The sequence below is a fragment of the Apodemus sylvaticus genome, chromosome 17 (assembly GCF_947179515.1).
Source record: "Apodemus sylvaticus chromosome 17, mApoSyl1.1, whole genome shotgun sequence".
Classification (NCBI taxonomy): Eukaryota; Metazoa; Chordata; class Mammalia; order Rodentia; family Muridae; genus Apodemus; species Apodemus sylvaticus.
In genome coordinates this window covers 48,993,625-49,008,768 of record NC_067488.1, presented here as the reverse complement: position 1 = coordinate 49,008,768, position 15,144 = coordinate 48,993,625, and the positions used below count along the sequence as shown (strand labels likewise).

The 15,144-nt window shown below is 47.0% G+C and overlaps 1 protein-coding gene across 3 annotated transcripts; it reads right to left on the bottom strand.

Annotated features, from left to right (window-relative positions):
* Nucleotides 1-463: 463 nt before the first annotated feature.
* LOC127667571 (mitochondrial dynamics protein MID51) lies at nucleotides 464-15,140 on the bottom strand. 3 transcript variants are annotated; one of them, XM_052160670.1, is made up of 5 exons: nucleotides 15,042-15,140; nucleotides 7,508-7,658; nucleotides 6,128-6,305; nucleotides 5,675-5,937; nucleotides 464-4,529 (listed from the first exon to the last, which is right to left on the bottom strand). In XM_052160670.1, the coding sequence occupies exons 2-5, from the start codon at nucleotides 7,649-7,651 to the stop codon at nucleotides 3,723-3,725; spliced, it is 1,392 nt and encodes a 463-aa protein (XP_052016630.1). In that variant the 5' UTR covers nucleotides 7,652-7,658; nucleotides 15,042-15,140; the 3' UTR covers nucleotides 464-3,722. The 3 variants fall into 3 exon arrangements, with proteins under 3 accessions (XP_052016630.1, XP_052016631.1, XP_052016632.1); XM_052160671.1 differs by lacking the exon at nucleotides 6,128-6,305 and having other exon boundaries at nucleotides 5,675-5,851; XM_052160672.1 differs by lacking the exons at nucleotides 7,508-7,658; nucleotides 15,042-15,140 and having other exon boundaries at nucleotides 5,675-5,851; nucleotides 6,128-6,225.
* Between the last annotated feature and the right edge of the window lie 4 nt (nucleotides 15,141-15,144).

Sequence of the window (15,144 nt, the reverse complement as noted above, 5' to 3'; positions counted from 1 at the left end):
CAAAATTGCGCCTCCCCAGGAACCTTCCACATGACCTAAGCTTGCACTTCTTTTTCTGGCCTAACAGCCAATTATCCTGGCAGCTGTTTCCTATCACACATATCTACCCCACAGGCAGCCTTGAGTCCCCCACTCTTCTGTTCTGGTGTAACAACCAATTATCTAAGCAGCTGTTTTCTATCAACCTTAATGCTTTCCCATAAGAGGCCTCCAACGCCAGTGAGGGGCTGCTTGGCTGGCCTTTCTAAATAAAGCTTGCTTAGCCAGTCATGGAAATGTTTTCTCCCAGCTCTAACAAAGGCTCCTGACCGTACAAGTTGGTCATACACAAGTTTAAAAACATTGACCCTGGTTTGACACTACAGAGATTCCAGGAGAATGTCTGGTGGCTTCTTTTCCCGCATCCTACTCCTAGCACCCATGTAAGAAAATACCTGATACCACATACACACACACACATCAGTTGTTGGAAAGGAGATTTTTATTTTCTTCTTCCCATGCTGCAGAAGACGCTGTTTTCACCAGTTCAATTTCTCTCCTTCAAGGAGAAAGAGGAATAAAGGTTCTCTGGGTCTTAGAGCTAAGCCACTCCTATATAGACCCAGCCAAGACAGGACACAAAAATTAGTGACTGATTCCATTCTACCAGCTCAACACAATGACCACCACAGAAGGGCAGGCAAGTGACTGGAAGGCAAGTTGTGGACCTGGCCTCAGAGACCAAGGGTTTAAAGACTACAAGGTGGTCAAAATACAAGTTAACACCCACCTCGCCCCACCTGCAGTTAAATCCAGAACCTACATGCTGGTATTCTGGGCACTCCGTCTGAGAGGCTTATAACCTCCTAGCCTGGTACAAGGGTCAACTCTGTTCCTGAGTGCCTCATCCTTTACCTCGGCCTTGAGCTTCACACTAAAATAGCTGGAGTTGCAGCAGAGGCTCTCGGTCTTATCAAGTCATAATCCCAAGGAAGTGTACCTTGGCAGAAGGCTCTGAACACAAGGTGCATCCTGCTCTCAGGACCCCAGCCTAAAGCTAACCCGTCTTAACCATCCGAGCCCTTCAGTGGATTACAGTGGAAGAAAGTCAGCCAGGGCCAACTCCAGATGATGGGCCACTCCAGGAGTTTTTCTCTCTCTTTTTAAAGTCTCAACTATTAATATGAAGAAAAATACTGCTGAATTCCATTTTTGGGAAAGGGCAACAGAGAAGAACCCACCAAAAACCCTTGGATTTACTTGTTTACCAGGGTAATAAGTACAGCTTCAGGCGTGCGTCAAGTACATAGTCTGCTAATCTTGACAATGTCAAAATCCCTCCCAGGCAGAAGTAGGGGCCGAACAGTGGTATTTCCTCCAGGCAAAAATGGGGGTAACTGAAGAGAAAAGCAGAGTAGTGGCACAGCCAAGTGGGCCTTCCAACAAAGTAGAGGGAAGCAGGGCAGAATATCTTTTCTTCCATCCAACCATCCCAGAACATGTGGCTGCCTCCCATACTTTATAACCAAGAATGACAGCAAAGAAGGCGTGCCCAGCTAATCCACAAACCCACCAGGATAGAGCTGGCCCCACCTGTCCTTATTCTGAAGACTTCTAAGAGATTCGTGCTTATAAAAGGGCCAAGTCAGAATTTTGGTTTTGCAAAGCATAGTCCAAAGTCAAAGCTGTTCAAAAAGACAGGCAATAAATTCATTGATTTCCCTAAATTCACAATGACAAACGATAAATTCATTGCTCTTCCTAAATTCAGTAACATATGGCTGACTTAGGACTTTTAGAGCCTTGAGCATCTTCAGTTTTGGGGTTCATTTACACTCTTCCTGGCATCCTAAATGGAATCAGTTCAGAGATGACAGCTTAGGAGTCTTATAATACTTCTGACAGGAAATCTAGCTCCTATCTAAAGTCTGGTTTTGCAGCACTCTATCAACTCTCCCTCCAACAGGCAGCAGCTAGAACCTTGGACCATCCATGCCAGCCCTTCTGTGCCTACTCAGTCCAACTTAGTAATAGATGTTTTCAGCTCCTATTTCACTTTTATTAACTACCAGGGAGGCATGTTTCAGTTAAGGTTCTTGGCTTTATCAAGTTTCTCATACTATCTTACACAAATCAAAAAGAAACTCCTGAAGAAGTCTTTACACATATATAGGAGAAAAGGAAGAAAGGCTAAATATATAGCCTGGCTCAACCTCCTATGGGGAGAGGGGGGTGTGTCTCTACCCTAATTTCAAATAGTTTGCTGCAGGGTCAGTGCTATTTATAGTCATTTGTGTCACCCTCATTAGGAAGGGCCAACACAGTCACAGAGTGCGTCACCAGAATCACACTGATGGAGAGGTAGTAAGAATAGATGAAGAAGACCTGACGGGAGAACACAATACTAGATGGGCAAGTCAGAACCAGAGTTACTGTCAGTCTCTTGTCATGAACGGAAGAAAAAGGACACACTGACATGACATATTAAATGTCCCTTCCCCCACCCATAGGATATGATTATATGGCCATAAATAGCAATCTCAGCAGCAACATGGGAAGCCCGAACTCTGTTCTGTGGGTCTTATCTATGTACTCTCTTCCTAGGTAGCACCAATCTCCCCAGGAGTCAAGTGAGGGATTGGAGCTGGCATGGTCATGTGCCCTCTGGTCTGTGGAGGAGCCTACAGTGCTCAGCAAACACTCTCCTTTCCTAAGGATAGGGTCAGGTGGAGGTACTGGCCCTGGATATGTTCTTGCTCTAAGGCAACACCTAAGAAAGGTAAAGTCTGTCAAGGAAGTCTGTCAGTCTGTCAGTCACTGGGTTCCAGCTGACACTCTGCCTCCTTTGCCTTCCCATGGCCTCTGTGGCTAAAGCAAGGCCATCTTCTACCACAATTAAGGGGAAACCAGCATCTTAGAGGTACTGCCTGTGAAATCCCCAAGCCTTCCCTGTCGTGTGACTTTGATGACATATAGAAACAAACAGTGGGAACACAAAGGCTCTCCAAATCAGCTTCAGACCCCAGCCCTGTGCTTTCACTGATAGCCATAAAGAAGTACCTCAATAGTCCTCCAATAAAATAGCTGCATCTTGCACCTCCAGTGTGGGTCAATGTACCATCCCCACATTCAAAATTCTCAGATAAACAGGAGCTGCTTAGGGAAGGGAGGGGAGATGAGCTTGTTTTCCAGGAACCGGGGTCAAAGGCGTATTTGCTAGGGCAGAGGTTTCTTTGCCAGCCGCACCCCAGAAACCTAAATACTGTCTTATTACTCTACAGAGCTCAGCTTGCAAACATGCAAGCACTCTGCTGTGACATCAACTACTGGCAACATCTTCATTAGGCAAATGTGCTCTGGGGACAAGAGCCACAGGTGTGACCAAGAAAGAGAAAGACATGACAGCGAACGAGAGGCCAAGGGGCAGAATAGGACAGAGCAGACAGAAAAGCAAGAAATCTGGGCCAAAAACAAAACACCCAAAGGCTGAGGCCAGCACTCCACACCTTCTGTTTGTTCCAAAGGGGAAAAAAAAATCAGCCTAGAGTAAGGCGGCAAGTAGGGAGCACAGTGTTTGGTTAAAAAATAGGGATGTGTGGGAAAACCGAAGGGATGTCATTCTCATCAGCGTGAAGTGACCAGGACCATTACCAGCAAAAGAGGAGGCACCTAGGGACCCTGTGAGGCACCAAGCATGAAGCCAAGTGTTTCTAACGGAGGGAGAGTCTGGGCCTGTACCTGCCCTACGTCTGCAGCAGCACCTCCGGCTCAGACAACGAGCAGTAGAGGGTATATCCCAATTCGTCTATTTCTTGAGGGGTGAGCTCTGCAAACAGGTTCACCTTGGGGTTCAGGGCACTAGGCAAGACTCCAGCCTCCAAGTAGCTGATGAGTCCCCTCAGGGCCTGTAGAAAGCGGTCAGCCAACATGTCTGGAGACCAGTCAGCCTCCTCCTGGGCCAAGTGGAGGATGACATTGGTTAGCTGGCTGGCAGTGAGGTGGCCCAGAGCTGGAGTGGACTTGCATATGGCCTTGAGGATCTTGAGGCACAGAGACCGGCAGCCGGAGTCCGCCTGGTCCAAAGCCCTCAAGCGTGCTGTCTCAGCAGGACGAAGGCTCAGACGCCACAAGTTGTCATACTGAGCTAACCGGTGTGGTCTGGCCACCAAGACAGTGTCACCAAGGGTCACTGATGGCAAGAAGTCAATGACAAGATGTTTGTCCCTCTCATACTGAACTTCTAGTGTCAGGGCCTCTGGGGGTGGTGCTGGTCGGATCACATAGTCTAAGAGGGACCCTATGGCTGGCCAGTTGATGGAGCCTGCCACCACCTTCTCAAAGGTGTCTGCCACTGTCTTTGGGGAGAGGTAGCCACCTACAACACATCGGTCCCAATAACTGCTACCACGAGGAAAGTACTCTGGGTTCTCACGACGAACCAGGAAGAAACCAGGGACATTCATGATGGTGTCCTCCCCAGGTATGCATGACCACAAGTTCTGCTCCAGTACAAGGGGAACGATGAGTTGGATATGGTCAGCTGTCACCACCTGCAGAGCACAATTACAAAGAGTTAGGTTTGGGTTTGTTTTTTTTTTGTTTTTTGTTTTCTTTTTTCGAGACAGGGTTTCTCTGCATAGCCCTGGCTGTCCTGGAACTCACTCTGTAGACCAGGCTGGCCTCAAACTCAGAAACCCGCCTGCTTCTGCCTCCCAAGTGCTGGGATTAAAGGCGTGTGTCACCACCACCCGGCTTGGTTTTGTTTTTAATTCTGTGTGTGTGTGTGTGGTGTGTGTGGTGTGTGTGTGTGTGTGTGTGTGTGTGTGGTGTGTGTGTGTGTGTGTGTGGTGTGTGTGTGTGTGTGTGTGTGTGTGTGGTGTGTGTGTGTCTGTGTGGTGTGTGTGGTGTGTGTGGTGTGTGTGTGTGTGTGTGTGTGTGGTGTGTGTATGTGTGGTGTGTGTGTGTGTGCGCGCTTTTGATAATGCAGAGGTCAGTGGTAACTTGCAAGAGTCAATTCTCTCCAACCATGGGACCCAGGAATTGAACTTTGGTCATCAGATTTGGTGGCAAGCACCTTTACCTGCTAAGGCATCTCACTGGCCCCAGAATTAAAAGTTTTAAAGGGCTTTACTATGCCTAAGACATATGCTACCTACAGCAAAAGTCCCAACCATACTGTATTTGCCAACAGCAATGGAAACCAATGGTTCAATTAGCACATACAGAAAGCAGGACAAGAGTACAGCAGAGGGCAGGTTTCTTAGAGCTGCCCTGGTTCTAGGTTTTGATTTTTTATTTTTTGAGATAGGATGTCATATAATCGAGGTTGGCCTCAAACTACATAGCTGACCTCAATCTTTTGACCCTTTATCTCCTGAGTGTTGACATGATAGGTGTCATAGGTCTGTTGACTATTTTATGAAACAAGTCCCTGGACTTGAACCCAGGGACTAATACAACTAGGCTACACCAACTGAGCTACACCTCTACCCCCTAAGGCAACTTAAAAAGTATAAGTATGACGTAAAAATGAGAAAAGATGAAGCAGAGAAACAAACACTACTGTGGGGCAGGATTTGTAAGCACGAAGCAAAGCTTTCTGGTTGAGGCCCAGAAACAACGACTTTCTTGAAAATTCCCAGTACTGAGAAGCATCTGTTCACGCCCAGCCCAACTGTGATAAGATCTGCATTACCTGCAGATCATCGTAGAGGCTGCCACTCAAGTACATGTCCCGAAGCGGCATGTCAGGCAGCTTGGCCCGCAGGAAGCTCCGGAGCTCAGCACATATGTCCACCGCGGCTTGCTTGGCCCGAGCCTGCTCTCCAGCAGGGATGGCTGCCCGGTTCCGGTAGTAAGAAAGAAGTTTCTCCTGCAGGGACATGCGGAGTCGTGACTTCTTCAAGTCTACCTGGCCCCTCCTGGCCAATGGTTTGGGCCGGGGTGGGCAGAATGTATCTGCCAAGGCAAGAGAGAGAGGCACATGAGCTCTGCCCAAGCTTGCTTAGGCCACGAAAGCCCCAGTCCCAGGAAGGAAAAGGACTTGGCACAAAGGACAAATGTCTGACATTCTCTGCTGAGAAGTGTCTCTACACCACAGCAGCTCTAAGTCCAGAAGCAGCCCCAGAGGGCTCAAGGAGTTTCTCACCTGTGTCAAAGGCAGAAGAGTCTGTGGGAAGGGTCTGCAGGGAGCGGCTCAGGCCTGTCTTCATGTCCTTGTTCAATAGTCTGGGAGAGCCCATCCAGTTTGGTTCCTCCCAGCTCCTCTTCCCTGAATGGCTTAGGCGGGTGGGGCTGGTAGGGGCACTGATTGCCCGGTCGTACATCTACAATACCAGAGAGGACCTGGGACATATACCAGCCCTCCTCCTCCTGCCTCATTCCCAACACCCCTCCTTCCCTGGACTCTCTGCCCCATTAAGTCCAAGAGATTTTTTTTGTTGTCTTTGTTGATAGTAGTGGTACAGGGGATGGGACCCAGGGCCTTGTGCATGCTGGGTAAACACCACCACTGAATCACATCTCCAGACAACTTTTTTCCACTTTACAAGTCAATCAGACCTGTCTAAAAAAAATCACTATTAGCCATTCATGATCTGAATTCTAGTGTACGAATTAAATTACGGTACACATAAAAAGGCATTTGTTTTGTAATAAAGAAAGCACTGGTATTACCTAGAAGTCACCTTTTTAAGACAAACTATTAGGTTTGTCCTTTCTCCCTTTTTCTTAAAAGATTTATTTTATGTGTGAGTACACTGTCTGCCTTCAGACACACCAGAAGAGGGCATCAGATCCCATTACAGATGGTTAGGAGCCACCAGGTGGCTGCTGGGAATCGAACTCAGAACCTCTGCAAGAGCAGTCTGCACTCTTAACTCCTGAGCCATCCCTCCAGCCCACAAATGCAATTTTTAACAAAGTATTTTGAGTCTGGTCAGCTGAAACTATGATGTGGAACTCATGGACTAAAAGGGTTCTCTGTACTTCAGAGGTACTGCATGCTAAGCACTGTTCTAAGTGCTAGCTAGGTGTGTCAGAGAATGCAGTTAGAGGTAGATGCTTTAAAAATAAGAGTAAGAGACAGGAACAGAAGTATATGTGTGATTGCTATTCTAAATCATGTCATCAAAGAAGGAAGGGTAGGCAGGGCAGTGGTGGCACATGCCTTTAATTCCAGCACTTGGGAGGCAGAGGCAGGCGGATTTCTGAGTTCGAGGCCAGCCTGGTCTACAGAATGAGTTCCAGGACAGCCAGGGCTACTACACACAGAAACCCTGTCTTGAAAAACAAAAAAACAAAACAACAACAACAACAAAAATCAAAGGGTAGTTGGGTTGGTTGCTGTGTTTTACTTGCTGGGATACATTTCTTTACATCTCCAGCAATCTGTTTATGGAGAAGCCAAGAAGCAAGCTGCCAGAGGAGTGAGTTATGATCCAATTATGTGGTCAGTCTACCTCAGGAGAGCTCCTCTTTGTAGGTAACTTACCACCTCCCATCCTGAGACCAGGCTGCCCACACTTACCCGCTTAACTGCCAGTGTGGCGATGCCCAACATGGCTGCTCCACCCACACCCAGCACCAGCCGGGCATTGGAGAGCACAAAATCGATGGCCGTGCCAATGCCATTGTCATCCTTCTTGCCTTTGCGCTCACCAGCGCCTGCCATTGCTCACCTGGAGATGAAGACAACATAGCCATCACTGCCTGGGACCACAGAAGCCCCTCTTTATGTCCCTCCCCAACACAGCCAAGATTACTGCATGTGAAATCTAGAGCTGCATACTCTAAGGTCCAGAGGGAAGTACCACGTTCCATGACAGGAAAAGAAACACCAGTGTATACAGCAGAGAACCTTCCACAGACCAGGGACCAGCAAACATAAGTTCATAATCAGTCTGAGCTTGTACTCCAGTGAAGCACCCCACTATCTCAGTTAGGGTTTTATTGCTGTGAACAGACGCCATGACCAAGGCAAGTCTTATAAGACAACATATATCTGGGGCTGGCTTACAGATTCAGAGGTTCAGTCCAGTATCATCAAGGTTGGAGCATGGCAGCATCTAGGCAGGCATGGTGGCGGCAGCTGAGAGTTCTATATATCATCTGAAGGCTGCTAGTGGAAGACTGACTTACAGGTAGCTAGGATTAGTCTTCAGCCCATGCACACAGTGCCACACCCACTCCAACAAGACCACACCTAATAGTTCTACTCCCTGGGCCAAACATATACAAACCACCACATTCCACTCCCTGGCTCCCATAGGCCTGTTCAAACATATGAGTCTATGGGGGGCCATACCTAAACATAATGCAAAACGCATTTAGTCCAAATTCCAAAATAGTCTATAGCAATCTCAACAATGTTAAAAGTCCAAAGTTAAAATTAAAAAAAAAAAAAGTCCAAAGTTCAAAGCCTCTTCTGAGATTCATCCAATCACTTAACTGTAATTCCCAAATCAAGACAGGAAACCAGCTAGGCAAACTCAAAACTCTACATCCAAGGTTGATGTCAAAGCAGTCTTCAGATCTCCAACTCCTTTTTCATCTTTGTTGACTGCAACAAACTTCTTTTCCTAGGCTGGTTCCATTCCCTATTAACAGCATTCCTCAGCAGATATTCTTTGGCTCTGGCATTTCAAAAATCTTGGGGTCCCCAAGGTAACTTCAGTGTTGCAACTTCTTGTTTCAATGTCTGGGATCCACACATGATCTTCTGCGCTCCTCCTAAGGGCTGGAGTCACTTCTTCAGCTCTACCCTCTAGCACTCTAAGCTCTGGTTGATCCACTCCACTGCCTCTGCTGTTCTTGGTGGTCATTCATGGTACTGGCATCTCCAATACACTGGGGTCTTCTACTGCAGCTAGGCTTCACCAATAGCCTCTCATAGACTCTCTTCATGGTGCTAAGCCTCAACTTCTTTGCATGACCCCTTCAGTCCTGGGACATCAACTGCAACTGAGGTTGCATCTTCACCAATGGCCTTCCATGGCCTCTCACAGTGCTGAGCCTCAGCTGCTCTTCATGACCCCATGTCTTCAAAACCAGTGCTACCTGGGTGACTCTTACACATTACCAAGTCCAGCTGCAGCACGAGATACAACCTTGCCTATCTCTGGACTGCAGCTTCTTTGTGTTCTCAGAAAACACTTCCCAGAAGATTTCACCTCAATGATGCTGGTCTCTTCTTAATCACCACTAATTTCTTAGCTCCAGCTAACCAGCATCAATTGTCCCAGTAGTCTCCCTCTCCTTTTAAATATAAAGCCGGAGACAAATGACCAAAGCTGCTGAGTTCTGCTGTTTGTATGAACTGGAACATGGCCTCCCTGTTCTATTACACTGTCACTAGCTTTCGATTTTCCAACTCAGCCGGGCAGTGGTGGCGCACACCTGTAATCCCAGCACTGTGGGAGGCAGAGGCAGGCGGATTTCTGAGTTCGAGGCCAGCCTGGTCTACAAAGTGAGTTCCAGGACAGCCAGCGCTATATATAGAGAAACCCTGTGGGGGGCGGGGGGGGGGGGGGGGGAGGGGGGAGACACGACGACGATGATTTTCCAACTCCTTTACTACCTAAGCTTGTCTGTCCTGGATCTTGCTCTGAGGACTGACTATGAGCTCAGAGATCTGCATGCCTGTCTCCTGGGATTAACAGTATGCACCACTGTGCCTGGATTTAAACTTATCTGTAATGAACTACAATCCAGAATTGGAAGGCACACCTGTGATCCTGATCTTGAGGCTGGGAGATTCAAGTTTCTGACTGGATCTTGGCATGGAGATCTTGAGGCATAGGGGCTATGAATCCAGGAGACTAAGGCAAGGGGATCTGAGTTCAAGGTCATCTGGGACAAATCAAGTCCCAGATCCAGGTGTGGTGGTACACACCTTTAATCTAGGCCACACCTTCTGCTGGAGACCTACATAAGGACATTGGAAGAAAGAAGATTCTCTCTCCTTAGCCTGCTTGCTCTGTGGGTATGAGCAACTGCTAGATCCTTGGACTTCAATCCAAGGCTGCTGTTGACCATTGTTGAGAAGTTGGACTACAGACTATAAGTCATCAACAAATCCCCTGACTATAGGGAGACTACCCATAAATCCTGTGACTGAAGAGAACCCTGGTATACCCCCCATACAGGACAGACGTCCCTCCTGTTTACAATGTGGCTCTGGTAGGAAAGCAGGGTCTCCTTTAGCCTCTGCTCTGGGAATGTTAGGTAGACAGGCGTGGTGACAGACGCTTGTAACGGAAGCCACATTTAAAACAACAAAAAGGACTCACTGTCAAATCCAAAAACACTCTTTCCCTCACTATGCTCATAGAACAGCACTTTCCTCTCCACTATCTTTTATTTTCAACTAAAGCTTTAGGTTCAGGGATATAATGAGAGATTATTTGGTCAATTAAAATATATTCCCACCTCAAATGCTCAGAAAAGCCAAAGAAGAGTTAAACACGGCATGTACACATGGGGTCAGGTAAGGCAGATAGTCACCGTCCTTCCAGCCATGGAGGTGGGATACATGACAGCCAGCAGAGGCAGGGCACTCTGACCAGGAAAGACAGAACACTCACAAGTCCACAAATGACCTCCATTTTAAGAAAAACCTTTACAGGTAGACTGACAACAAGGGGAAGCACTAGCTGCAGAACCCTCTAAACCACCCTTTAAAGAAGCAGCAGGAAGGAGGGTTCTGCCTCCTTCCAAGCCAGAGACAGCAGAGGTCTCACTGAGCCCGCCAGGCCTTAGCCCAGAGGATGTCTCGGAAGATCACAGCGGATTCAGTGTAACAGTAAAACATGGGTTTTAGTCAGGAATCCTGAGACCTGAATACTTGCCTTGGGCCTGAGTTAATTTGTTGAGTGACCTCAAATGGGCCCCTTCACCTCCCAGCTATGATTACTTCATGGCCCAAATCACAGGCTGTAATGAGGAAAGCACTGGTTGGAGCACCTTATGCAAGCACCTCGTCCACTGTAATCCTGGCCTCCGAGGGACGGCCATCCCCAGAGAGAAGGGCTGCAACCAGCTGTCCAGCCACACTGCATGTTTTTTAAGACGAAGTTCAAACAGCCTCAAGAACACTGAAACTGCTGGGCTTGATATCAAAGCTAGGAAGCAGGGCAGGCTTGTCAAGGGCCTCCCCAGTCATCTAATCCAATACTCACCCTACCAAGGACTAAGTGGCACCCCAGACCTGGTGTCCTGGGAGAGAACACCCACAAGCTCACAGGGAGGTAAAGTCTTTAAACCCCCCTCATTCAGGTTACTGTCATCAACCCTGATTCTACTGCCTCCAACCTCCAGTAGATGTAAGACTCCTCCCCTGGCAGGGAGTCAGGCTTGGCTCCTCAGGGCAAGCAAGGAGGAGCTCTGTGTTTAATCAGTTTCAGATTAGCCAGGTTGAAAAACAAAAAGTGCTGGAAACCTGTTGCATGATACAACTGACCTACGCACTTTAACTACCTAAAATAGCTTTAAAAAAAAAAACAAAACAGTGACCAGGAGAGGTCACTGGGGTAACTGTGCTCTGTGAACAACTCAAGCAAGCTTTATGGGAACTATTTCTGTAGATACACAGATGATACAACAATACCCATGTTTCTGCTTAGTGAGGACATTAAAGCCTTGTAGTTCCCTAGCTAGACAGAATACAAGTGGAACGTAACTGAATAAATCCAGGCATTTCCATAACCATGTGCAGCATGGGTGCATGTGACAGTAACTAACCCAGTGAACGCAGTGGTTCAGCAAACACTACCCCAAAAGGGCCTCAGAAGCAGTTTGCCACTGGCCTTCTCCCGCCTTCAGCCTTCCTCCCAACTCTCCTCAGAGACAAAACATGTAAAGTAAAAGGGCTTACAGCCTTTAATCCCAGGGATCTCTATGAAGTCAGCCTGGTCTACAAAATGAGTTCCAGGCCAGCCAGTTCTACATAGTGAGACCCATCCGAAAATTAACGAACTAACTAACTAACTAGAACTTAGAAGCCATTTCCCTCAAAGCCAACCAAAAGCTATCACACTAGGTGCTGTGAATAGTTCGATGGTAGAGCATTTGTGTTTCATGCTCTAAGCTCCGGGTTCCATTCCAGCATCACCACCCAAAAAAAAGAAGAAAACTACCTTTCTATGTAAGTCTGTAACCTCCCTGGCTGACTACAGGTCTTTCTTAAGACTTCTATTCCCAAGTGACAGAAAAATATGACACTACTTAGGGGCCAAAAAAGACCTGAGAAGACAGGCAGGCCTCTTGAAGCCTCCATCTCCATCCACCATTACTTATGCACTATGCCAGGTCTCTGGTGCACAGCTGTCCAATTACTGAACCTCAGCAGACACCAGGTGACTCATCCTGACTGTTTGGGTCTTCATACAGTGTTTCATGGGGTTATCAACGAGTCCCCCCACCCCAGAACCATGTCACCCCAGCTGGCCTCAAACTACCTATGTAGCCAGCACTGGCTTTGACCTCCTGATCCTCCTGCCTCCTCTCAAGTGGTATGATTACAGGTATGTATTACCATACCTGGTTGTAATCTTCATTTTAAAGATGAAGAAACTGAGGTACATGTTATAACTAGCCCAGAGTAACTTACATGTCAGACAAGTGTGCAGCCAGGGTTTAAATCCAGAGCTTACACTGCTGGGAGAACTCATCTACAGGACTCCCATCCAATCTGCGACAGCACAGCTGCTCTAACCACTAGGCTACAGCTTCACCTAAGCATTCTGGCACACTCCTGCCATGAGTGTGATGTCTGGCACATTTTCTACTGTAATGAATGAACTAACCCTGTGGCATTTGAAGGTTTTGTTTTGCTTTGTTTGTTTCTTCTGGACAAATTTACTACCTGTCTCAGGCTTTCCCAGACAAAGTCTGCTATACAGCCAGAGCTGACCTGAAATTTACTACCTGTCCCAGGCTAACTTTGAACTTGTGGTCCTCTGGCCATAGCTTCCTGAGCACTGGGATTACAGGTTAGTACCACCATACCTAGCTTCTCATTTTTCCCTTGATGGCAAGATTTAGCACAACTCACAATCAAAACATCAGAATGTACTTCAGTAACTCCCTACTTCTTCAGACCCACCACCTTTCCCTGAGCAGAGGACTTACATGGGCATCCTGAGAACTGAAAGACACTATAGGTTCCTGCTTTCTGTCTCAGCAAGCATTACCCTCTACCCTCTAACTGGCTAGCTTTATACCACAGCTATACTCTTTGCCTTTCTTTCTTTTCCTTGTTTTAAAACATCAACTATGTTGCCCAGGCTAGCTTCAAACCAAGGCCCCTCCCACCTCAGGTTTCCGAGTACCGGAATAACTGCACGCTGTACAGCTATGCCCAAGGTTCCTGTGGCTCTGCTTCAGCTTCTTTCCTCTCCTCTCAGCCAGCAAGCCACCCCACCAAGTCCTACACTACCTTGGCACTCCACACTACCCTGGCACTCCAAGACAGAAATGTGACTGTCATTCCCTTCTTAGAAGGCTGTGAAGACTGCCCGGCTCTGCTTCTCATCTGAAGCAGACCTCAAATGCCTTTTCTGTAACTACACGTCTCTCCTGTCACCTGAGAGAGAGCCATCTTTCCTCCTTATCTCCACAGCTTTTTATACCGAGCCCTGGAGTAGCCCTGTTCATATCTGAATTACTGCCCACTAAATTCCTCCTTAGTCTAAGGTTGTTTTTTGTTCTTAAGATATTTATCTTATTGTCAATGCTCCATGTGTGTGTCTGATCCTATGGAGGTCAGAAGAAATCATCCGATCCCTTGAAGCTGGAGTAATGGACAGTTATGAGCCATCTTATGAGTGCTGGGAATTGATTTTGGATCGTCTGCAAAAACAAGTACTCATAACCACTGAATTGTGTCTCCAGTCCTAGTATAAAGTTCTTAATGGACTCTGTCTTTTCTATCCTCGGCATCTAAAGGGACCTCAGAAAGGCTCCTGAATTTAACATGGCCATCCTACTGCAGTAGAGCTTCTTAATGGCGATGTCTTCAAGAGTAAACAGAGCAGCCGGACAGTGGTGGCGCACGCCTATAATCCCAGCATTCTGGGAAACAGAAGCAGGCAAATTTCTGAGTTTGAGGCCAGCCAAGTCTACAGAGTGATTTCCAGGACAGTCAGGGCTATACAGAGAAACCCTGTCTCGGAAAAAAACAAATCCAAAAAAAAAACCAAAAAAAAAAGAGTAAACAGAACTAGGGCCATCGAGATGGTTGAGTGGATAAAGACAGTTGCTGATAAGCCTGAAGATCAGAGTTTAATCCCACAACAGAGAGGCAGATAGACAGACAGACAACGCACCCACATATCTTCTGACCTCCCCATGCATTCTAAGGCATATACACCCACACCCCCAATAAAAAAAATGCAACTCTATGAAAGGGCACAAAGAACACAACCACTCGTTTCTAATATTCTCAAATATATAAGAGGCTATGGAATAAAACACCAGTTCTGTTCTGGTAGGGCTCACCAACGTCCCACCTGCCACATACCGTTTTCAGGGCTGTCTGTACACTGTCTGGGTAAATTCTCACCAAACCCAGAGGTTAAGAACTACTATTTCTACTTCACAGATGATGAAGTCCTAGGAAGGTTTAGAGACTTGCCTGTATCCCACAGCTACTGGTTAACAGTGCAGGATTTGAAGGCAGGCACTAAATACGATTGCTGTATCAACTATGCAGTAATGATACGCTTCTGTTTCAGCAACATAGTATGATGCAGTGTAACTGAGCAGACGAGCTGGCTTGGGAACCAATTCTAATGACTTTAGCCATTCGTTTCTAATATTCTCATATATAAAGTAATCTATGAAATAAAATGGTGCCAATTCTGTTTTGGTGGAGTTTGTAATCCAGAAAAGGACCCACATATATTGGTGTGTGTGTTGGTTTTTTGAGACAGGGTTTCTCTGTGTAGCCTATACTTTATCTAGTGAGTTTTAGGAAGCAAAGAACATACTCTGATAATATAAGTCTTCCCTTTCCTAGCTTCTGCACAGAAAGAAGAAACCTCTAGGATCAAGGATCTACCTACCTGAGGCTTCCTAATGCATCTGTGAGGTGGGGTGGGGAGCCAGGAGTGTCTACTGAAGGCACCGTTGTCCTCTTCTTGGAATTAGGGTAGAAGGGGAAAGTGA

What these genes read in the sequence shown, in the direction of transcription:
- LOC127667571 (XM_052160670.1), bottom strand. Translation starts at nt 7,651, where the DNA reads ATGGCAGGCGCTGGTGAGCGCAAAGGCAAGAAGGATGACAATGGCATT. An exon ending in CCACACTGGCAGTTAAGCGG is followed by an intron (nt 6,306 to 7,507) that starts GTAAGTGTGGGC and finishes CTGGTATTGTAG; the next exon opens with ATGTACGACCGGGCAATCAG. An exon ending in CTCTTCTGCCTTTGACACAG is followed by an intron (nt 5,938 to 6,127) that starts GTGAGAAACTCC and finishes TTGCCTTGGCAG; the next exon opens with ATACATTCTGCCCACCCCGG.